The 24,565-nt window shown below is 44.3% G+C and overlaps 2 protein-coding genes across 3 annotated transcripts; both read right to left on the bottom strand.

The window, feature by feature from the left end:
• Positions 1–807: 807 nt before the first annotated feature.
• On the bottom strand, positions 808–12,167 carry LOC123098738 (beta-fructofuranosidase, insoluble isoenzyme 1-like). Of its 2 annotated transcripts, XM_044520806.1 has the most exons (8): positions 12,129–12,167; positions 5,138–5,270; positions 4,541–4,549; positions 2,086–2,939; positions 1,831–1,989; positions 1,304–1,548; positions 1,095–1,188; positions 808–996 (listed from the first exon to the last, which is right to left on the bottom strand). In XM_044520806.1, the coding sequence occupies exons 1-8, from the start codon at positions 12,165–12,167 to the stop codon at positions 808–810; spliced, it is 1,722 nt and encodes a 573-aa protein (XP_044376741.1). The 2 variants fall into 2 exon arrangements, with proteins under 2 accessions (XP_044376741.1, XP_044376749.1); XM_044520814.1 differs by lacking the exon at positions 12,129–12,167 and having other exon boundaries at positions 5,138–5,306.
• Positions 12,168–22,098: 9,931 nt separating this feature from the next.
• On the bottom strand, positions 22,099–22,794 carry LOC123081660 (probable calcium-binding protein CML46). Its single transcript, XM_044504213.1, has one exon. It carries the CDS (start codon positions 22,792–22,794, stop codon positions 22,186–22,188), a length of 609 nt encoding a protein of 202 aa, XP_044360148.1. The 3' UTR covers positions 22,099–22,185.
• Between the last annotated feature and the right edge of the window lie 1,771 nt (positions 22,795–24,565).

The following is a 24,565-nucleotide window of genomic DNA, read 5'->3' as shown; positions in this document are numbered from 1 at the left end:
ATGGAAATTTCGGTCGAAAAAAAAACTTTCTGGATTATCTGTTCACTTCTATTAATTGAAGGAGACTTTAATCCGGTTCTGGTGTTAGTTGCTTTTAGGTTCCTTTTGGCTGGTTTTGTTCCCTTATTTTGTTATTCCTATTTTGCTTTGTATTTGTTTTTTTATTATATCTTCCTTTTCTAAATTTTTTAATATAAAATATATTTTGAGAAATACCTGAACAGCTAACAATATGTGTGAACAATTTTTTAAATTCCGTAAAGAATTTGTAGAATCAAATCAAACCTTTTGAAATTTATTCACACATTTTTGTAGAATACACTAAGACTATACAATTACATGAACAATTTTTAAAAACTGCCTAATTTGTTTTAATGTGTTAAATTTTAGTTTCATGAACATTTTTAAAAATTACAAAACCCTTTTTGTAGTTATAGGAACATTATCTAAATATTGGAACACTCATTAGAAATACATGCACATATCTTAAAAATAAGTGCATATTTTAATATATATTTTTGCAAATAGTTTATAAAAGATATTACTACAATGAAAAAATAAAGAAAGGAGAAGAAGTAAACCAAAGAAGTGAAAAAGTATAATTGTAGTTTTTCTGCAACAAAAAAGAGTAGCAATAAAATGGAGTTTGACGTCTCTTTAGGGTAGAATAATGCGCAACTCTATTTGTTAATTGTACAATAACCATGATTTGTCGTTCTTATTTTGGACGACTGCCATTTTATTAACACATCAAAATGATTAAAAAATCATTTGGAATACATGTATGAAAGTGGCAAGAAACAAAACTTAAGCACTATTAATCATCTTGGAACTCTGCATTTCCCAGGCCTTGAGGCGCGACACCTTGACATCCACATCTCCATTGTTGAAGACGTAAAGATGAGCGTTTTGCCCTATGGCGATGGATGGGTACACCCTTGATATGATGCAGGTCCTGCCTCCAGCACCAAAGCTCTCAACGACTGAATGATCAATCTAACAACAGAACAGAAGCATTAGTGAGAAAACGAGCCGTAAACTTGTCGTAACTCGTAAAGAGTTTCATATTTGCAATATAAAATCTAGGCACATACCAAGCTTCTCAAAGAGATCTCGCCGGATGATGAAACATTGACGTTGACAAACCCGGCATAAGTTGGCTTGTCAAGATCACGACCGAGAGATGACCTGCAAGCAGACACAGAAGAAGGCAAAAAACAGATCAGTTGGGTAAGCTTGATAGATTCCCTCAATTCGATCTTCAAATGATAAAAGAGATGCATGTATATTTGTTCATGCTTACTTGGTAGGGTCAGTGCACATCAGGACCACTGGCTTGCCATGACCATCCCTGAAAATCCTGAAGAAAACCGCGGTCTTCTCCTCCAAGTTGGCAGATGCTAGCACCCACAAACCAAAGGGACCTACTCCGCCCTTCTTATCCGCACCCTTCATTCTACACAGCTTCTGAGCATCGTTCGAGAATGCATGATCGAACGGCTCGGCCCTTTCCAGGCTTGGTATCTCGAAACTCACCTCCACATCAGCCTGGTAAAGGAAAACATTTCATGCATAGGCATGAATTGATAAAGTTGAGCAAACCCATAGACTGGTGACTTAATTTGTCAGTTCATAGCTATAATTTTTTTAGTTCATTATAGTTATGAATATAAAAAAAACTTTATGTGAGTTGTAAACTTTGTGAGTTCATTGCTTTGTGAGCGAAATCATGTGGTTGTTTTATTTGTTTTGCTTTCTTCAGCAACAAAAACAAAAACTAATGTTAGTGGGAAGCTATATATATATCATGCCTTGTGGAGTACTAATTACCTGGTAAGTCTCCAGGCCTTTAACCTCAAAATGATTCCTAGGCTTCACGACCTTGTTTGTCACACCAACAGACTTACGCCTCAGCTGCTCGACCTCCTCAATGGGCCACTGCACGAGCTGCTTGCCACCGGGGTCAAGCCATATCTTCCTTGGGATTGCCTGCCACAAGCGCACCACAAGCAATTAATTCCCTCGGAGTATTGGTTTGTCAATCAAATCGCAGAAATTTCTACAGTAGATGTGATGATGCCATACATGAATGCCGGACCAACCCTTGGCGATGTCGTCTGGAATGGTGTCTGACTCATTGGCCCATCCTACAAGGACCCGTCTCTGCTTTGCGGGGTCGAAGAATGTCTTGGACGCATAGAATTTCCCATAGTCGTAGCGGAGGCGGTGGTAGTCACCATTTAGATCATCGGGCACATAACGCTCAGTCCTATTATTATAGGTTCCGATGGTGTAGTAGTCATACCGAGCCTTCTCGAGGCTACTCTTGAGCACATACTTGACTCTGCCACTATGCTCGGATGTGTCGAGACCTTTCTTCCCTTGCACGAGCACCGGAAAGAAGTCGAGGCACTCCCACATACCGTTGATTGCGGAGTGAAGTGGGTGCTTGGCTCGAACCCAATGCTTGAAGTCGGTGCTCCAATACACATATGCCTGACCCTGGGAGCCCTTCTCTCCACCTACGAGTATGCGCCATTGGCCATCTATGTGCCAAGCCGTGCTCGGGTCACGAAATTGTGTCACGTTCATGCCCGAATCTGGCACTATGATCGGATTGTAGTCTGGTTTGACCCACTCCCTAAGTAGTGGGTCCGACTTGTTCTTGGGGATGGCAACGTTCTGCACCTGGTAGGGAGTGTCTGCCCTGTTGATCCCTGTGTACACCAACACTGGTGTGCCATCAAGGAGGATTGTTGCGGAGCCGGACCAAACGCCATAGTGGTCAGATCGGATGCTTGGCTCGAGGGCTAAACCAAGAACATTCCAGTTGATGAGGTCGCGTGAAACCGAGTGAGCCCAAAGTGTATTCACCCAATCGGCACCTTTGGGGTTGTACTGGTAAAACAAGTGGTACCATCCCTTGTAGTATAGTGGCCCTGTTCCAAAATTATCAACATGTACGGATCAAAACAAAAATCAACGTGTAAGTTCAAGATGCCCAACATCTTTCATTGCTATTGCCAAGAAAATCTTTAAAAATCTACATATATTATATTTTCAGCATCATGGATCTAGGAATACAAGATCAAGGGCAGAGCTTACCTCCCCCGCGTCGCTCTCGCCTAGGGCGACTCGGGGGCGCCTCCCTAACCCTAGCGCGCCGCCGGCAAATCGCCCCCTAGCCCCGCGCCGCCGCCGGAGGAAGCCGCCGGGCGAAGCTCGTGCGGCTGACGGCGGCGGCGGGGTGACTCCTCGCGGCTCCCGTTGGGACTGGGGCGGCGGATCTCGGCGGGAACTGGCGGTGGCCCGGGCGTGCGCGACCCATCCGGCGGCGTGGTGGCGGGTCTCGGCGGGGGGTTGTAGGTGGTGGCGATCTGGCGCCTCCTCTGTTGGAGGGCCTTGGCTCCCCGGGGCGGCGGCCCCGGCCGATGGGCGCGGTGCAGCCGGCGGGCTGTGCCGGCGGGCTCTGGTGGGCAGCCTCCCACGGCCGCGCGGGCGGCGTGGGGGCTGCAGACGCTGGCGCAGTGGCGGCTCCTCGCAATCCGTCATGGCTCCATGTAGAAAATCTGCCCCTGCTTCGATCTGTCCCGATCCGTGCTGGCGCCGGTCCTTGGCGGCGGCTTTCGGCATCCCCTATGACCGGCCTGGCGGATCTGGCGTGCGGGTGAGGTTCCGGGGGAAACCCCTGGCTGGGGCGGCAGCCTCCCCAAAGTCGACGCCTTTGGCGCCGATCCCCTTCCTGAAGGCTTTGGGATGGATCCTCTCCCTTCCGCCTCCTCCTCGAGCTATGGCGAAAGCTTTTGTTCCCCTGGTCTGGGCGTCGACGGCACCCTGGTGTCGTGTTCCTTCTTGAAGACGGCGGTTGGGAACAGCTCTTGGTGGCGGGGCTGCTGGTGGCGTGGTGGCGGTGCGCTTCGGCCTTCTACTTGGTGCCGCGCCTTGCTTCGCGGGACCAGCGGACGGTTTCTTTGGTGGAGCAGTGCTTCATCCATACATTGATGGCGACGGATCTTGACGGCGTGGCGCAGTGCAGATTCGGAGTTCGATGTGGGAGGATGGACTCGCGCAGGAGGACGACGCTGTCTGGCGTCGTGGTGACGTCGATGGCAGAGAGATCTGGCATGGTAGATGCAACAGTACAGCTCTAAAGATGGACTCGTGGCAGGTGGCTGCGGCGGCCTCATACCCGGCAGGCGTCCTGGTTGAGAAGTGCGCCGGACTGGTAGGTGCCCCATACCAGGCAGGCGTCCTGGTTGGGACCTCAGGTCTTAGATGTTTAGGTTTGGCTGCGATGTCTGTTTGGTATTAGGCCCAGGCTATCAGCGCCCCTTCATCATTTGGATAGGTGTAGCGACGGTTGTTGCTTAGACGGTGGCTTTAGTCTTGCTGTTGTATTACTTTGTAAGGTCTTGTGAAAATAATTAATAAAGTGGCTGTATGCATCGCCCAGATGCAGAGGCCGGGGGTCATCCTCCTTTTCTAAAAAAAAAGGAATACAAGACAGCTATACAATTACAGTGAGTGGGAGAAGTCATACCATTTGGATCTGCCATCGATGAGTTTCCCCGGGACAGCAATCATAACCAGCCAAAATAATGAGATAAGGAAATTGTTAGAACAAAGCATCATGGAAGAATAAAACAAGCAAGAACAATTACTTAGTATATCAAGTACCAAAATAAAGACGAGCTATATGATTATCACACCAACACATTAACGTCTAGATACATCTGTATCTAAACAAATCTAGGACAAGCTTTTTGAGACGGAGCTAATATTTAGTTACAATGGCTACCCATTTCTGTAGATATACTTGTAGGATGCACCTACGATATATTCCCTTCGTCCGAAAATACGTACCGAAGAAATGAATAAAGTTTGATGTATTTAAAACTAAAATACGTCTAGATACATCAATTTTTTCGATAAGTATTTTCGGGCGGAGGAAGTACATGTACTATAACCATTCTTCAAAAAAATATCCCCTCTGTAAACTAATATAAAAGCGTTTAGATGACTAAAAATAGTGATCTAAATGCTCTAATATTAGTTTACGGTGGGAGTACGTACATAACTATAGCCAAACTTAAACATGCCGGAGAGCAATCAGATAAGTTCAGGGGCAGGAGATTACCGTTAATCCAGTTTTTGGGCGGCTGGAAGTGATACCCTGTCCTGAGCAAGGGGTTGGTCACGAAGCTAGGCACTGACGGCGAGGGCGCCACGGCCTCCATGCTGCCGTCGGCGAGCTGCAGAAGGAGCAGTAGCAACCATGGCCCGAGGACCCATAGCGGATTCCACATTGAGTGGCTGAAGCGAAATTTAACAATGCTTAGCTAGCCTCTAGTTCCCACGACCCAATGGCTCGTATGAACGTTGCTCCTACCAAGATGTCAATTTATAATGATCATGGCAAGGCTAGTAAGGACATCCTACCACACACAAATAAGGAAATTATGGCATTATTAGAATACCATGTATAGCTAGTTATTCGTATATATGAAAGGAAGAGAAGATATCCATGCTAATCAATGTCAGATTTATCCTCCAAAATAGACTTATGACAAATATCACAGTGGCCCCCACAAATGCGCTGCCTGGTTTATCTTTTTCACAACAAGCATTGTGGCCCTCGCAAACGGTAGCCTGGTACACTGGTTTATTTTCGTTCGGTTTTTTTCGTCTCATCTCAAACCATGCTCTTCTATTGAATTTTTCCCTCTCCCATTAAGAGACCGGACGTGATCCTATCTTTCCTAAAATCAGATACAATCTTATTAAATTGATTCGCTCTTTACGAGTCTCTCAAGGGAAGGAATCCGGACGCAATCCCCTCTTTCCAAAAATTGGGATGCAATCCGATTAGATTGATTGACTCTCCCTCGGTGGCATGCATGGATATATATTTTGAGTCATAAGATCCTAATCAACCAGCCATGAAATAATATCCCGAAATCATCTCCCATGCAGTGCAAAGAATTACCATCTCCCTCACATTCACATCCTAATGGGGGAGTTGGTAGCATGGTACATTGATTTATTTTTGTTCGGTTTTTTTCGTCTCACCTCACACCACCCTCTTCTATTGGATTTTTATCTATCCCATTAAAAACCGAACGCAATCCTCTTTTTCCGAAAACCAGATGTAATCTTATTAAATTGATTCGCTCTTTATGATTCTCTCGAGGGAAAGAATCTGGACGCAATCCCCTCTTTTCAAAAATCTCTACTCCTAATGGCGGAGTTGGTAGCCTGGTACACTGGTTTATTTTCGTTCGGTTTTTTTCATCTCATCTCACACCAGATTTTCTCTCTCCCATTAAGAGACCGGACGCGATCCTGTCTTTCCTAAAATTGGATATAATCTTATTAAATTGATTCGCTCTTTATAAGTATCTCAAGGGAAGGAATCCAGACGCAATCCCCTCTTTCCAAAAATTGGGATGCAATCCGATTAGATTGATTAACTCTCCCTCGGTGGCATGCATGGATATATATTTTTAGTCATAAGATCCTGATCAACCCGCCGTGAAATAATATCCCGAAATCATCTCCCTGCAGTGCAAGGAATTACCATCTCCCTCACATTCACATCCTAATGGGGGAGTTGGTAGCCTGGCACATTGATTTATTTTTGATTGGTTTTTTTCCTCTCACCTCCCACCACCCTCTTCTATTGGATCTTTATCTATCCCATTAAAAACCGGACGCAATCCTCTTTCTTCGAAAACCAGATGTAGTCTTATTAAATTGATTCGCTCTTTATGATTCTCTCGAGGGAAGGAATCTATACGCAATCCTCTCTTTCCAAAAATTGGGATGCAATCCGATTAGATTGATTGACTTCGCTCGGTGGCATGCATGGATATGGATTCTGAGTCATAAGATCCTGATCAACCAGCCATGAAATAATATCACGAAATCATCTCCCCGCAGTCAAGGACTTACCATCTCCCTCACGTTTACATCATCTCTTTCCAATCGTTGGGGATTGTACTAATTACACGCTATTTTCATTTCTGACCGCCGCAGACTCCCTAGAAAGTCACCGCCGTCCTTTACTCCTCTCCTCCACCACCCCCTCCTTCATCCCGAGAGCCGCCACCACCGGTCTTCTCTATGGCTTCGTCTCCCTTGCAGATCACTACCGCCATCCAAGATCGTCGTCCACCATCAAAGGTCACTACAAGAAATATGTCAACTTGTGACCATCAATATTGGTCACTGAATGGTCATTGTTTTTCATTTGCGACATTTCTGTGACCAAAAAGAGTTGGTCAAAAGTTGACCGTCTTTAATGAAACTTGACGACTTTTGCTGCGAAATGATCATAGAAGGCAACGAACAGAATAAAAGGTCGTTGGTTCAACGACCAATTGTTTTGGTCGCTGGTTGTTTGCCCAGACCACGTTGGAGCCAACGTGGCAAGCTGACATGGAAACATTGCGACCAAATGAAAAGGTCGTTGATTAGAATCATCCCGGTCCAATTAGACGCTTTACTTGGGCCAAGCCTGGTAATTCAGCCCATTTAATGTATTTTTTCCCTATTAATTTTGGTCAGCTACATGGGCCTAGCCTAACATTTCAGCTTTTTTATTTTTGGGCCGCGGCCTTTTGGCTCAAAAATTCTAGTTTTTTGTTTTTTACAATTAAATTTTCTCTTTTTTTTAAGATGGGTCCATTGGTCAGATGGGTCGCAATTATAAGTTCTGGTAAGTTGTCCCAGTTGCCAGGTTCTAGTAAGTGGGTCCCAATTGTCAAGGGCATATCCTTCAGATATCAATTTCATAGTAAATAAATAGCTAATATTTAAATTGGCAGAGACAGAAAACACACATAGTACTTCAAATAACAGCAGCCAGAATCAGTATGGAGTTGCTGCTCTATAAATAACACATAATACAATTGCAATCACACTTTTACAAGCTCTAAGTGTAATAACTAGATAATTTACAAGCTCTACAAGTGTCTTGAATCTTCTTCAACATGGAGCTCCTTCCATAGCGATCACAAACTGGGCACCAGCATCATCACATGAAGGTAGTTTTAGATCATAAAAACTAATGTTCCAAGCATGGTCTTAGCGCTCCATCAAAGAACCAACTAATTTGCTCTCAAGCATAAGGAACAAAGTTTAGATAAAACCAAACATGAACAAGCACTTATTATGCAGGACACATATGTACACATTTCAGGAAAAGCTCGAAAAGAGCAAGGTGTCAGAGCATGATGTTATCAGAAGCATGATTTACAAGTTTGTCTATGAGACATATGATAGTGCTTTTCATAGAAGACAGAATAAGTAAAACTATTCATGTTTGCCAACCCAGACTCTAAACTGGACTCTAACCAAGACCATCCAGAAGTGACCCGAAGAGCGGCCCAATATAGTGACTACTACAGTTCATATGTTGATAGTAAAACTGATGTGTAATCATATAGATAATAAAATACATGGCACAATATCAGTACATCTCCAAAAAGCCAATAAATCTCATAGTACCATAGGGACGTGCACCTGTAGTTATATCTGGCCATGGGCCGGGCCGGGCTGGGCTTGGGCCGGGCCTAAAAAAGCCCACTACAGAAAATTGAGGCCCAGGCCCTCCCAAGCCCTACCATCGGGCCTACTTTTCAAGCCCAAGCCCGGCCCATCTGGTAAAAAGCCCTCAAAAGCCTTAGGGCTTAGGGCCGTGGCCCGGGCCTCTTCCTTAAAATGCTAATATGCCAAGCCCAAGCCTGTCCAGGCCCTGCCGGTGGGCTCAAAACTAAGGCCCAAGCCCGGCCCACGAGCAAGCCCATCGGGCCTAGGCCCTGAATTTTAGGGCCGGGCCTGGGTGGGCCGACAGGGCCGGGCCTAAGATGGCCAGGACTACCTGTAGTATATCCTGCCATGCAGGTTCACATCAATAGCTCATAGGAAGGCTAGCAACATATTTGGGGATACTGATACATTACCGGAGACTCACAAATGCTGAATGGAAACACGTCGAGGAGAGACTGCAAAAAAGACTTAGTAGTTGGAAAGGTAAATTGTTGTCTCTGGGTGGAAGATTGGTCCTCATAAATCCAGTAGTAATATGGTACTATATATGATTTCCTTCTTCCAGTTGCCGAAAGGAGTTTTACATAGATTGGATTATTTCCGATCAAGATTCTTCTGGCAAGGAGACAGCGAGAGAAAGAAATATTGACTGGCCAAATGGAGTGTGGTTTGCCGTCCCAAAGACCAAAGCGGGTTGGGTATTCATGACCTTGAGGTTAAGAATAGGGCCCTCCTCGGCAAATGGTTGTTTAAATTTCTGACGAAAGAAGGTGTATGGCAAACCCTTCTAAGGAGGAAATATGTGGGCTCCAAGGCGGTATCCCAAGTATATTGGAAGCCTGGGGATTCCCACTTTTGGGCGGGTCTAATGGCTACGAAGAAATATTTCTTCTACTATGGATCCTTCTCGATTAAGGACGACTCGGAAATTAGATTCTGGGAGGACAGGTGGCTAGGAAATGCCACACTCCGGGAACAATATCTGGCTCTATACACCATTGTGCGCCACAAGGGTGATATTATCGCCACGGTAATGGAATCATTTCCGCCAAATGTGACGTTCAAAAGAGATTTAATTGGACCCAGAATCCAATCGTGGAACATCCTGCTCCAGCAGTTGTCCACGGTGCACCTGTCACATGCGTCTGATGTTTTTCGATGGAACCTTCATGGGAATGGAAATTTCTCAGTGGATTCTATGTATAGAGTCTTAATCCACTCTGATGTGCCAGTTGATAATAATAAGAAGATCTGGAAGATGAAGATACCTCTTAAGAATAAAATATTTGCATGGTATCTTCGTCGCAGAGTCATTCTTACTAAAGATAACCTTATTAATAGGAATTGACATGGAAGTCCGCAATGTGTCTTTTGTCACCATGATGAGACAATAAAACATTTATTCTTCCAATGCAAATTGGCTCGTTCTATATGGTTAGTCATCCAAATAGCTACTGGCTTGTATCCTCCATGTAGTGTTGCTAATGTATTTGGCAACTGGTTACATGGGATTGATCACGGGTTTATAACTTTCTCAGGGTGGGAGCGCTTGTCGTTATTTGGTCACTTTGGCTATGTAGAAATGATAAGGTTTTTAGCGATAAAAGTACTTCTCTGATGCAGATTATCTACAGATGTTCTGGGACTCTTCATTTATGGTCCTATCTATAATGCGTGGAGAATCGAGACTTGTTTACGAAGGTGTGTACACGATTGGAGGCTACGGCGAGGGATACTTCTACCCAACATGGGTGGCAGCATGATCTTAGGATTGGCCCCCCTCCGCTTTAGGCGTTATATGGAATCTTCATGTTTTTGTATTTCGCCATTTTATTTTTCATTTGTGTGAGAAGACCTTATTTGGTTGTGTGCATCTTAGTAATGCAGAGGCTGGGTGTAATGCTTAAATCTTTTAAGTAATAAAGCGCCTCTTTTCGAAAAAGCAAGGCTAGCAGCAGTTCAACAACACTAATACCACCTCGAGGATCATCAATTTGAAAATAATGAGCACCAAAGAAAAGGGCAACTGATACCTCTTAAAACATTTTTTCAAAAATCAGTTCACCCTCTTCACCGCTCCAGATATCTTCCTTGTGCATTGCTCAGGAAATTATCAATTCTGGTATAGCACACAAGAAAATATCAGTGTAGAAAAGTGGCATAGAAACTACCAAAAAATTCTCATGCTTATAGTTATTCCTAGAAACTATTTTGGTGCTTGTTACTCAACTATTTTGGTCACCAAGGAAGTGATCAAACTCACTCATATAGATTCTTAGTCAAAGTAAAACCAAAAAATTAACGCATATAAACTGAATCAAAGCATGGTGCTGATTCATATGTATGTACAAAATATGCAAGTGACATCAAGTTGGTTTCAGTCATCGAAGTTAAAACAAGAGGACACACACAAACTGAACCAAGGATGGTGCTGATTCATGTGTATGTTCCATCCAGTTGGTTTCAGTCAAAGCCAAACAAAAAAATTGAGACATACTCCCTCCATTTGGAATTACTCGTCGAAGAAATGAATGTATCTAGATGTATTTTAGTTGTAGATACATCCGTTTTGTGACAAGTAATTCCGAACGGAGGGAGTACAAACTGAAGCAAAGTGTTGTGCTGATCCATATGTATGTATGTATGTATGTATGTATGTATGTATGTATGTATGTATGTATGTATGTATGTATGTATGTACATGAGATGCAAGTGCCACCAAGATAGTTTCAGTCAAAGTTAGAACAAACTGACACAAGCAAATCTGAACCAAACATAGTGCCTATTCATGTCGACGTACAGGAGATGCAAGTACCATCAGATTTTGGGGTAGAGGGAGGGAAGAGGGGGGAGCTCACTGCGTCCACGTTGCAAGTGCCGCGTCAAGGAGGAGGCAAATCCACGCGTGTGAGGACGAGCTGTACATCGATGAGGTTGCAGGCCAGAAATTCAGGGGTGTACCTAGTGCAAGAAGGCATCGATCAGATTCTGAAGGTAATAATAATTAGCATGCACTTATCACTTGTTGGAGTTGGTTCTCTTCAATTAATAAATTCTTGGAGTAGAACAAGACATGTTCATTCATGGTACAGTCAAACAAAACTAATCTTTGCTGTAGGGCTACACACGGTACAGTCAAGCAGCTAATTTATTCAACATGACAACATATTCCCCAATTGTAAAAAGACATGGAAATTATGCACTTGGATCATACCAGTCAAACTGGAATAAAGAACACACCATCCTGAACTACATAGCTAAACAATTGTGCATCAGTTGTTTCAAACTGAAAAAATGAGGCGGTTCTACCAAACAACAAACACCTTATGACTCTCACCGAGGAGCAAATGAGGCAAGAAGAACAAAACAAACACTCGGCAAAATAACGAGAGCTTGGATCTTCCAGAAGACGGGGATAGGCGGCGAGACAAGGCTAAACAGAGACATGCACATGTTCGTTCTAATTCAAGGGAAACAATGGCAGGCCAGCAAGAAAGTTTAGTCAAGGCACTAATGCAGCAAGATGTTGTTACAGCCTGATGCTCTAAAACTATGGAGAGACATGAGATTCAGTATGTACATGTCGCCGATAGAGCCACCACTAAGGAGGGTCTCATCTGGGCTAGATGATCTGATGGCCGAGCCCCCCCCCCCTCTCCCTATCTGCCCAGGCAGGAGAAATGGATCCCATCTCATGTGTCCCATGGCCGATCCCCTTGATTCTCTACTAAATCTCCCCTACATCCCGTGGCCTGTGCATCGAAGATCTCGAAGGGGAGGATTGGATAAGAGGAGAAGGGAGGAAGGGCTACTTGGCTGCACGTCACCGGCTGGTCTTGCCTTGCCGTCGGGGGAGTGAGGTAGTCGAGCACCAGTGGTGGGAGTGGGCTGATGCGTGCCGTCATGGGCGAAGCCGGAGCCACGTCGGTCGAGACCCTAGTGACCAGAGACAGTCGCGGATGGTGCTAGAGGGCGCACACGCCGGATCTCATCGGATAGGAAGGGGAGCGGAGCGAGGGGATCCCTGTGGTGTGCTTGGCACAGTCCATTCCCGCCAGAGGTCCTCGGGATCGGGCTCCATTGGTGCATCGGCCAGGAGATGGGGACGAGGGGGGAGGGGATCGATGGGAGGAGGGGAGGATGATCTCACGCGCGCCGCCACCGCCATCGAGGCCGTTCACCTCAGCCGCAAGCCCGAGTAGGAGATCACCAGCGATGAGGTCCACACCACCACCGAAACCCTAGAGGGAGGAGCATGCGGGCGACCACAGGAGGGGTAAAGCAAATCGACACGATGGAGAAGAAAGAGCGCGGTGAGAGGAAGCGGTGGGTAGGATGGGTGCCGTCAGAGGACGTGGAATCAGAAGGGCTCGGGCGCCACTTGAGGTTGTGGTGGCGAGGAGTGGTGTGCGGGGGGAGAGGGACAAACGAACGAGAGAGGAGCTCGTGGTGGGTGGGTGTGAGTGGGTGGGATGACAGGACGAGGGGTGAGAGGGTGAGGGGATGTGGGCCGTTGGATCTGTGAGTATCCGACGGTCTTAATCCATGATCCGCATGAGATGTTTTTGGACCAATCAGAACACAGTACCCCTTTGATGACGTTATGACCATTCAAGTTGGTTGTGATCGATTAAAAATAAGATGTTAAATCATGTCGGCTATTTTATGGTCTAGGAAATTAATAAAACAAAATAGGTCACCAAGTCTGACCTACTTTTCAATAAAAATAACAAACTGTGAATAAAATGAATAACTTAAAAAAGTGTTCTCAAAAATGAGTTTTTTACAAGAGAATCATTTTTTGAGTGTCTAAAATGAGTTTTTTGTGAAGGACCTAACAAATAATTGTTGCAAAATTGGACCAAATCAATTTTCTAAAATACTAGACCATATTTAATGTACAATTGACAAAATGGTTGGGTGTCAAAAGTGTTTGATCCACCTCTCGTGAAAAAGACAAATTTCCGCTGATTCAGTAAGAAACGGGTCAAATTTGAACTATACCTAGGAAATTAATAAAACAAAATAGGTCACCAAGTCTGACCTACTTTTCAATAAAAATAACAAACTGTGAATAAAATGAATAACTTAAAAAAGTGTTCTCAAAAATGATTTTTTTACAAGAGAATCATTTTTTGACTGTCTAAAATGAGTTTTTTGTGAAGGACCTAACAAATAATTGTTGCAAAATTGGACCAAATCAATTTTCTAAAATACTAGACCATATTTAATGTACAATTGACAAAATGGTTGGGTGTCAAAAGTGTTTGATCCACCTCTCGTGAAAAAGACAAATTCCCGCTGATTCAGTAAGAAACGGGTCAAATTTGAACTATACCTAGGAAATTAATAAAACAAAATAGGTCACCAAGTCTGACCTACTTTTCAATAAAAATAACAAACTGTGAATAAAATGAATAACTTAAAAAAGTGTTCTCAAAAATGAGTTTTTTACAAGAGAATCATTTTTTGAGTGTCTAAAATGAGTTTTTTGTGAAGGACCTAACAAATAATTGTTGCAAAATTGGACCAAATCAATTTTCTAAAATACTAGACCATATTTAATGTACAATTGACAAAATGGTTGGGTGTCAAATGTGTTTGATCCACCTCTCGTGAAAAAGACAAATTTCCGCTGATTCAGTAAGAAACGGGTCAAATTTGAACTATACCTGCCTCATAGTTTTCTCTTTATTTTTTCCAAAAATTATTTCTAGGTAAATAAATACCTATTTTATCATAGATACTCCAAAAGTTTTGCAAGATTCAACCCCTAGCTATGAACAGTCATGCTCGCTGTTTTGACCGCATTTTGAAATGAGCATAAAAATTCAAAAAAAATAAAAAATGTAAAACTTCGCATTGTGTCATTGTATGTGACCTAATTACCAGGAAAAATAACAAACTTGTAATACAGGAATTAGTTTAAAAAAGTGTTCTTAAAAATGAGCTATCATGTGTGAAGATGCATGGCTTTCAAGTCAAATGATCAATCTTATAGCCACAATCATGGCATAGTCTATTCAAATGATCTCATAATGTGCAAAATGATGCATCTTGGAAAGGCAAACAATGTAGCCTAAGGAATTTTTCATTTTCTCTGGACGAACAATTCATTTTCCATTTTTCGAGTGCCCAAAATGAGTTTTTTTAAGGACCTACCATATATTTATTGCAAAACTGGACTAAACTATTTTTCTAAAATATTAGGCCATATTTAATTTACAGTTGATCAAATGGTTGGGTGTTAAAAGTTTGATCCACCTCTCGTGAAAACACAAATTTCCGCCAATTTAGTAGGAAGCGGGTCAAATTTGAATTGCGGGTGCCTCATAGTTTACTCTTTATTTTTTCCAAAAATCATTTCTAGGTGTAAATATATGTATTTAATCAGATAAACATCAAAAAAATTTCAAGATTCAACCATTAGCTAGGAACGGTCATGCCCGCCGTTTTGACCGCATTTTGAAATGGGCATGAAAAATTCAAAAAAATTAAAAAAATTAGAAAACCTTCGCATTGTGTCATTATATGTGACCAAGTTACTCGAGAAATAATAAACTTGTAATACAACAATTATTTTTTAAAAGTGTTCTCAGAAATGAGTTATCATGTGTGAGGATTAATGGCTTTCAAGCCAAATGATTAATTGTATGGCCACATTCATGGCATAGTTTGTTCAAATGATCTCATATTGTGCACAAGGGTGCATCTTGAAATGACAAACGATGTTTCCTAAGGAAGTTTTCATTTTCTTTGGACGAAAAATTCATTTTCCATTTTTCGAGTGCCCAAAATGAGTTTTTTTATGAATGACCTACCATATATTTGTTGCGAAATTGGACAAAATCAATTTTCTAAAATACTAGTCCATATTTAATGCACAATTGACCAAATGGTTGGGTGTCAAAAGCTATGATCCATCTCTCTTGAAAAAGACAAATTTCCATCGATTCAGTAGGAAATGGGTCAAATTTGAACTGCGTGCCTCATAGTTTGCTCTTTATTTTTTACAAAAATCATTTCAGGTACAAAAGTATCTATTTTATCAAACAAACACCAAATTTTTTCCAAGATACAACCATTAGCTAGGAACGGTCATGCCCGTCATTTTGACTGCATTTTGAAATGGGCATGAAAAAATAAAAAAATGGAAAACCTTTACATTGTGTCATTTTATGTAACCAGGTTATTAGAAAAAATAATAAACTTGTAATACATCAATTCTTTTAAAAAAGTGTTCTCAGAAATGAGCTATCATGTGTAAAGATTCATGGATTTCAAGCCAAATGATCAATCTTATGGCCACATTCATGCAATAGTTTGTTCAAATTATCTCATCTTGTGCACAAGCGTGCATCTTGGAATGGCAAACAATGTTGCCTAAGGAAGTTTTCATTTTCTTTGGACGAGAAATTGATTTCCATTTTTCGAGTGCCCAAAATGTGTTTTTTTGTGAAGGACCTACCATATATTTGTTGACAAATTGGACCAAGTAATTTTTCTAAAATATTAGGCCATATTTAATATACAATTGACAAAATGGTTGGGTGTCAAAATCTTTGATCCATCTCTCATGAAAAACACAAATTTCTGTTGATTCAATTGTAAGCGGGTAAAATTTGAACTGCAGCTGCCTTATAGTTTGCTCTTCATTTAAAAAAATCATTTATAGGTACATAAATACCTATTTAATCAGAGATACATGGTATAGTGGCGATACTTCAAGGTTTGGACGGTGGCCGAGGGCCCCAACTCCAAAGCGCGTAAACTGGCATGCCCGCCGCAGGGTCACCGCGTGATCGTGGCGTTGCCACGCATTCTGGGCGGCCTAGGCATGTCAGGTGGGTTGAGCACTCCCTCCGTAGGTGTTAGGAAGAAGAAGAATCTCACAAGGAGACTGAACTAAGCTCAAACATGAATTAGAGGCCAAGTATTTGATTAGTGGTGGGGAAATGCACATGGCCAATGGACCTGAGTTTTGGCCAATGATGATCATATACTAAGGAGACTGTCTTGGATAATTTGCAGCTGAAATTGAGGAGCCTAGGTGGCACTTGCTTTGCAAAGTACCACACTGGACACAAATATGAATGTTGAAGCTGGGCTCAAATGAATGAGTGAATTGAGCTGAAATTTGGTGTAGGGTGATAATTTGGTCATATAAAGGCACTGTAAAATTTTCATACCATTTGGATAAATAAAAATGGTACTTCCGTCACAGTGCTCTCCATTGAACAGAAAATTGGGAAAAATATTGAGGGAAATTGGCTAAATTGAATGAGCTAAAATTTGGTGGAGGGAGGTTCTATGGGCAAGGCCATGTCCTGGTAAAAGAAGCAAGGCACTGTAAAATTATAAGTTGAAGCAAAAGAAGCAGAAGTCAGTCTTAATTACGAAAAAAGACTTGTACTTGTGACTTACTGTATCCACTTCGAAGGTCTCATCCAGCATGATGCTGAAGCGAGTACCACCAACTAGGTGAGGCCTGTCGTATAGGCCGCGCTTGTCTTTGCAGTATTTGCACATAACAAATTCCCTTTCGTCGTCAGACATTTCATATGTTCATAGTTGAAACACTGAAAATTGATCGAAAACAACTACCAGGAAACTCAACACACATATCACTATTACTCAATATATATGGTGGACACTCTCCCTCACCGAAAGACACACAAGGAGGCAAAACAGACCTAAAGTCAACCCGTTCCATATATCGAGCAATGACATAGAAAACATTCCCTATGTTTTGCTGAAATATCATTGAATTCTCGTTCTAGCAAATCACAAGCACTCGATATGTCCTACATTGTAGCACAAGTTGTGCTAAAATTCATGAAAATATTTGGCATGACCTTTTCTAAACACATGACATATCGAGCGCCTGAAATTTGCCGGAACGGAAACGAATCAATATTCCGGCAAAACATAGGCCACTCGGAGGTACATTGCAAACAAGAACACCAAGACACCCTCTATATTCATAATGCATCATCATCGACATCAATGACATGGCGACTAGCACTAGCGTTTTCATCATCGACATTTACAACACATTATCATCTATATCAACAACATGGGGATTTGGCTATTCTCACCTAGAGGTCTTCAGGGGTCGGCGATGGGGATGACTGCAGGGATGAGGCATGGGCAAATACTTGATTTCTGCATAAACAAAATATATTCTATCAACATGTATCTGAGTAGTATTAATAAATAACATGATATTTGTTCATGTTATTAGTGAATAAAAATATATTCTGTTGTTCTAGCTGATAATCTTGTTGGCGGCTATCAAGTGCATATGCACCTATGCTTTAAGTTGATGTGGTGTTCCTATAAGATGTTGTTGAGAGCATGGAAACTGAAATTGACCAAAGTGATTTAATTTGATGTGGTGTCACCAAACACAAGTTGTTATGTAAACTTATAAACCATCATAGTTGACCAAAGTGATTTCATAAATATGTGTACTTCTACAAAATTGGGGAGGAACAATATTTAAACTTTCAACCATCAATTTTCCAGTCTTTAATCACTTATGTCCTCAAGCATTTTGTTTTCTTCAATTACAAAATTTAATAAAATACGGCTATGTGGGAGGAGCAGGAGGAAGGAGGGAGGAGGAGTGACGGGCAGAGGAGGAGGGAGGAGTGGCGACTGGAGGTGGTACGAGGAAGGAGGGAGGAGGGTCGGTAGATGGAGGAGGGAGATGAAGGGAGGAGGAGTGGCGGCTGGAGGTGGTAGGAGGGAGGAGGGAGAAGGAGGGAGGAGGGAGAAGGAGGAAGAAGGAGGGAGGAGGGGCAGCGGATGGAGGAGGGAGAAGGAGGGAGGAGGGAGGAGGAGGATAGGGAGGCTTACCGGCAGCGGCAATGCGGCGACGATGGAGGCGGCAATGGGCGATGGTGGTTCGTGAGAGAGAGTGGGGGAGGAAGAGTGAGGGACAGGGAGAGCGATGGACGAGGATAAGGCCTAACAGTAGTGCGTGTATGGAAAACGCGCTACTCCTATAGTAGGCTCCTCAGACAGGCGATACTGCTAAGTGGGGCCTACCCGGTGGACAAGCTAAAATTTAGCAGTAGTGCCGCACCAAAGAAATGCGCTACTACTAGCTCCTTAATAGTAGAGCGGTTAGCGGAAAGGCGCTACTACTATACCTAGCCTGTGGGCAACGGTGTGACAATTATAGTAATAGCACGTTCTATGCTGGATGCGCTACTACTAAGTTGGTAGCAGTAGCGCCCTTGCTGGACAGGCGCTACTGCTAATTAGCAGTAGCGCGCCCTTTTCATACGCGCTACTGATAAGCTTTTGTGTATGAGGTTTTCCCTAGTAGTGTTGCCAGGTCTGTCATCAACGCCACCACGACGCCAGATAGGGCAATCCTCCTCCACGAGTCCGTCTACACACAACGAATGTCGAGACTCCACTGCGTCATGCTGCCAAGATCCACAGTCGTTGATGCATAAGATGAAACACCACTCCACCAAAGATGTTGTCCGCTGGTCCCTCGAGCTCGTGCATACCTCCAAGGCTGACGCCCCCAAGGGGGAAATGATGCAAGAGCGTCGCCGTCATCCGATCTACCAATCTAGTGTTTTCCCCGGAGGTAATAGATAAAGGTCTAGAACTTCTCCATGGTGATGTCTTCAAGAAGAGAACGACACGGAAGAGCTCCGCCATCGCCGGCCTTGGCATCTGGCTGAGCGCAAGGTTTTCACCCAGATCTGTACGAAGAACCTCCATCAAGTCTTGTGTACCGATCACCGCCATCTCTACTAGGGACTGGAAGTAGGATCCAGGACACCGCCGCCTAACCAGCCAGCAGCCGCACCGCACGAGCAACAGGGCCGCCCGAGACAAGCCCCAGATGTGGCACCAGAGAGCCCTACACCAGATCCTACCGCCGACCGAGGACTGGATGACGCCATGTATGCTCAGCAGCCACCGCCGCCAGCCTATGTCGTCACGCCGCTGCGCCCCACGCTCGCGTCGTGCTGCCACTAGAAGAAATCGTCCCGCGTCACCATCCTCGGGCAGGAGGAGAAGAAGGCCCAGCCGCCGCCCAGGCCGAGCGGGCTTTGCCCGGCGACCTGCGCCAGCGGCGGTGAGGAGGGGCGGAGGGGCGTGGGGCGGCAGATGTGGGCTACCCCGGGCCGCCCGCGGGGACGTCACGAGGAGTTGGGCCAAAAGTGAGAAGAGAGTTAATACGCCCGAGTACGTATGGACCCAGAATTCTGTGCGTTCGTCGCGGTTTTTGGATACACGAAATTCACGTTTATTGGTTGGGTGTGGACCATGGGCGTAAGAGCATCTACACCCACATATGGAAAATCCGGCCCCTCAAACGTCCCCGGACGAGCATCCGCGAGTAGTGATCGGACGCACCTCAAATTTCATTTGTTGCATCCGGACATCTCATACTCGATTTATATATCCATACAAAGACATGCAAAAGGAAATAGAACCTACATACTACGTTGATCATAGCTACTCCTTGTCGGAGATCACCACGATCTCCGTGTCTGGCTCCGACAGCATGGGCGGCAGCTGCAGCTCCGAATCCTCTGGCTGCTTCGCTCCGGCCTCCTCCGCCTCTATCTCCATGTCGAGCTCGGCGAAGAGCGCGTCGGTCTCCGCCTGCTCCCACCGGAGGAACGCCTGGTTGGCCTCCATATAGGCCTCATCCTGGATGGAGTCCAACATGGCCTGCTGCTCGGCCATCTCATCGGACTGGGTGACGGCGAACTCCACCTCCGCCTACTTCATGTTGAAGGCCGGCACCTACTAATCCGGCTCCTTCGCCTCCTCCATCTTCATCAGAGCCATCTCCTCCTCCTCTTCCCCTGGCTGCTCCTCCTCCTCCTCCGACTCCCGCGAGTCTTGAGGCAGCCTGGCAGCGATACGGGCGGCGCATGCGGCTTCCCTCGCCCAGATCTGCTATTGGATCGCGTAGCGGCGCTCCGGTGTCAGCATGGCATAGCAGGTGATCTTGCTCCAGACCATGGTGGAGTGCCGGAGCGTGGACTGGGCGCCGGAGCGGGAGAGGGGGGAGGTGGATGGGCTCGGACAGGCGGCGCAAAGAGGGGGTTGGGTTAGGGTTACGGGACGCCGGCCGGCTTAAATAGCCGGATTTCGTCTTGGGCGGCGAGCTGGAGTGGCGTCACGCTGCGTTCACACCGTGGGTAATGGATGCGGTGTCCGTCGGACCGCCGGATTTCCGGGCGTTTTCGGCTGAGACCCCTTCGTCAGTCTGACATGGCGGGTGTTCCCTGACACCCCCTGCGCCATATTTGGACTGAATATGAGGGGTGCCGGTCAGCCTAGACGTTTGAGGGCCGTTTAAAAGGCCCATCTGGATCAAGAAATCGTGACCGATCGGCTCGCTCGGGCGTACGAGGCGGGTTTTAGGGGTCCGGTGGTAGTAGATGCTCTAATGCAGCTATATACATACGGTACGGGGCAGTGCGATACGGCGGGGACTGGTAAGCGAGCGCCTACTTGAATTCAAAATCTCCCGACGTCTCCGTGTGGTGGACATTCTGGACCGTGGCGCGGGAAATGAAGTTTGGTAAGTAGGCCTGATATTCTCTGTCTGACCCGGGCACTCCTCCGTTCCCCTGGAAAGAAAAAACCAGCTAAAACTGTGTCGTCCCGGCCAACCTGATGCGCGCACGTCGCTAGCTGCCACGCCAGCACGTTCTTCTGGCCACCTGCTGTTCATGATCTTCTTCCTAGCTTGGACTAGCTTCTAGCTACGCTATTGCTGTTGCCCTCAGCCGTCATCTAAAGATTTCAATATGAACTACATACAGATGTATACAGACGTAATTTAGAATGTAGATTCACCCATTTTGCTCCGTATGTAATTCATACTAAAATCTCTAAACAGACTTATATTTTGGAACGGAGGGAGTACAAACAATGTTTGTACCTGAATACTGGTTGGGTACATCCAGTTCTCAAACTGGTCTGTGTTATTTTGGGGATCTTGCATGATCCTTGGTGATGATGGGCTGGGATTCATCGCAATCCACATTCATGCATGTAAGATAGCTAGTGGCGAATAGCATCGTCAGAGGATATGTGGAGGTGTGGCTCCGTCAGATCTTGCGGGATTCGGTCGGTGCTTATCTTCGATGGATCTATTTGGATCCAGTTTTTGTTCGTCTTCGTTCATTTGGTTACAGGTTTGATCTTTCCGATCTACAATTCTCTTCATCGATGATGGTTGCTGCTCTGGTGTGCTGTTTCATTGGGGCCTTAACACGACGACTTCCCTACTATTTACTATAACAAGGTTTGTCCGACTCTGATGAGGGAGGGGCGATGACGGCGGCGCGCCTTCGGCTCGCTTCAGTGATTGTAGTCGTCGCTAGGTGGTCCATGAACTTGGTTGTAATTTTTATCACCTAGCTCAAGTGTTCTCAGTACTGCCATGATTGATAAATAGATTGAAAATTTCTCTCGCAATAAAAAAAGAAGATGGCTAGTGGCAATGCTAGACGCCAAACCCCTTTTTCAAAAAGAAAAGACCAGTTATTTAGTTCTGGAATCAAGTGGCGGAATTCAGTCAATCACAACATGTAAATGCATCTCACAGATATAGGAAAACAAATACAGAAATAAATATGTTTAGCAAAAGCTATCCTCCAAAACCTTAGTGAACTCCATCAGATCTATCCTCCAGTCATTGTTCATGTCATATCTAGCAATCATCTGCTCAGACTCATTGACCCCTACCTGGTCACCTAATCCCAAGTTGTCGAGGATTCGTCGCAGATCCGATGCATCGATGTACCCATCATTGTTCTCATCAAAAACCAAGAAGGCCATCTTCACTTCCTGGAAGCTTGGTTCGTCGTCGTTGAACAACGTAGAAATATATTCACAGCTTTTCTCTTGATCAAAATCCAATCCCATCTTTCTCATGGCTACCTCCGCATCTGATTGCGTCGCATTCATCTCATCGTATTCACTCTTTTTTGGCGCCTTCGATGTCTTCGTCTCGGCGAGGACCGGTGTCGAGGTTGTCGTGGAGACAGTACAAGTGCAGGATTGGCAACAAGAAGTGGGAAGGAGACTTTGAAGCTTTGAGATGCACCAGGTGAGGATGAAAAGGATGAGAATACCAAGCGGGTCTTGGAAAAGTGGTGCATGATGGCATCCTGCTGTGGCTGGGGACTTCTCCATTGTCTGAGCTATGAGCCTGAGATCTGGTTGTTTTGGTGTGGGAAAGATCATGTATCAATGAAGGTTTATATAGGAAGGGAAGTTGTTGTTTCTTGTTTGTTTTTCTAGGCTTGTAGCTTCAACAGAATCAATATGAAAGATCTAGGCAGATGAGAGGATGTTTCCACTTTGAAAAAACTTATGGGAGAATAGTAGACAAGACAGCAAGATGATGACGTGTTGTCTAAGATTCAAAGTGTGCATGCATGATCGTGGTCTTTGTTGCTTCTTTCAATCTTCTTTTACTCCACTGGATGTTTCCTGGAAAAGTCTCTCCCCTCCCACACGCAAAATTCGGTGCCACCATGATGTGGTACTAGTTAGTTTAGTTCACAAACTGTGGTTGGCAATTTCGTTGTGTCTATGTTGGGAAACATACAGGACATGATGTCTAAATAAATGTTCATATCAGGTTAGAACCGAATGTGCAGTTTTTGACTCCTTTTTCCCAAGTTGAATATGCTATATGCATGGTGCTTACACTGAAATTTCCGGGAAAGCAACAAGCCGGTATTTCCTTGGAAAAAGAACAAGACTTGATCTAGACCTGAGGGACATCTTCTGAAGAAGATTCGAGACTTGAGTAGAAGTATTCTTCTGTAACTTAGTATATCAGAGTTAATTCGTTGCCTTGTGCAAATCTTGCTTGTCAAGATGATTCCGATTTCTTGTCCGCGGTGAAGGTCTAGACTTGTTCATCGCTGAGTTATCGGTGTTCATCGTCCAAGAAATTGAGGGAAAGTAGTGGCTGCACCCATCTTCAGTGCACACACGGTCCACCCACGCAAGAAAATATAGCAAAACAATTCAAAAAATTCTGAATTTTGTGAGAATGTTTACCAATAAATGTTATGGGCGCTTGAAAGTTTGATGGTCAAATAACATTCGAGGAGCTCAATACAAAAAAGACAAAATCACTGAAAATTAGTCAAAATGTGAGTGCACTGTTTGAGCAGATTTTATAATTTTGTCTTTTTGTATAGAGCTCCTTGAATGTTATTTGACCACCAAACTTTGCAAGCGCTCGTAACATTTGTTGATTAACATTCCCACAAAGTTTCATAATTTTTTGAAGTGTTATGCTATGTTTTCTTGTGTGGGTGCACCGTGGGTGCACCGAGCTGGGGTGTAGAAAAACCACACTCAAAAATTAATTATTAGTCCCTCCATTCCCTTATACAAGGCCACTTCATATTCTTATGTCTAAATTTGACCAGTAATTTTACCAACAAAAAGCGAGTTATATGCCACAAAAGTTATTTTATTGAACGCATATTTCAAAGAACTTTCCAATAATATATTTTTTATGACATATAATCCATATTTTGTTGACCAAAATTATAAGTTAAAGTTTGACACGAAAAATGAAGTGACCTTGTATAAGGGAATGAAGGGAGTACTTGAACAAACTGTCTTTTGGGAGATTAGTAGGTTACCATACCAGTCCTTGATATGACTGAAGAAGCAAAGTATTTTCAGTGCCTTACGGTCACTTTCCTTCATATCTTTTCAATATCGGCCGTGCATATCAATTTCACAAGCCACACCGTGTTCATATGTCTCTATCTGTCAGATAAGCGCGTACGTCTTGCCTTTCTCTACCAGCTTATCGCTTTCAGAGTACGTGGTAATGACAGGTTCATTTCATGGAAACTGCCCGAACTCTTAATAATGGAGAAAAGAGCTCATTGGTGCTTTTGGACGCCTCACCAACAATAAGGTACTAGTATATGCTAGTGCCAGGCCCGTCGAGGGGGCTGTGCGAGGTGTGCGATCGCACAGG

The sequence above is a fragment of the Triticum aestivum genome, chromosome 1B (genome assembly GCF_018294505.1).
Source record: "Triticum aestivum cultivar Chinese Spring chromosome 1B, IWGSC CS RefSeq v2.1, whole genome shotgun sequence".
In the NCBI taxonomy this organism is placed as follows: Eukaryota; Viridiplantae; Streptophyta; class Magnoliopsida; order Poales; family Poaceae; genus Triticum; species Triticum aestivum.
The sequence above is the reverse complement of the archived record's forward strand: the minus strand, read 5'-3'. Positions and strand labels throughout refer to the sequence as shown.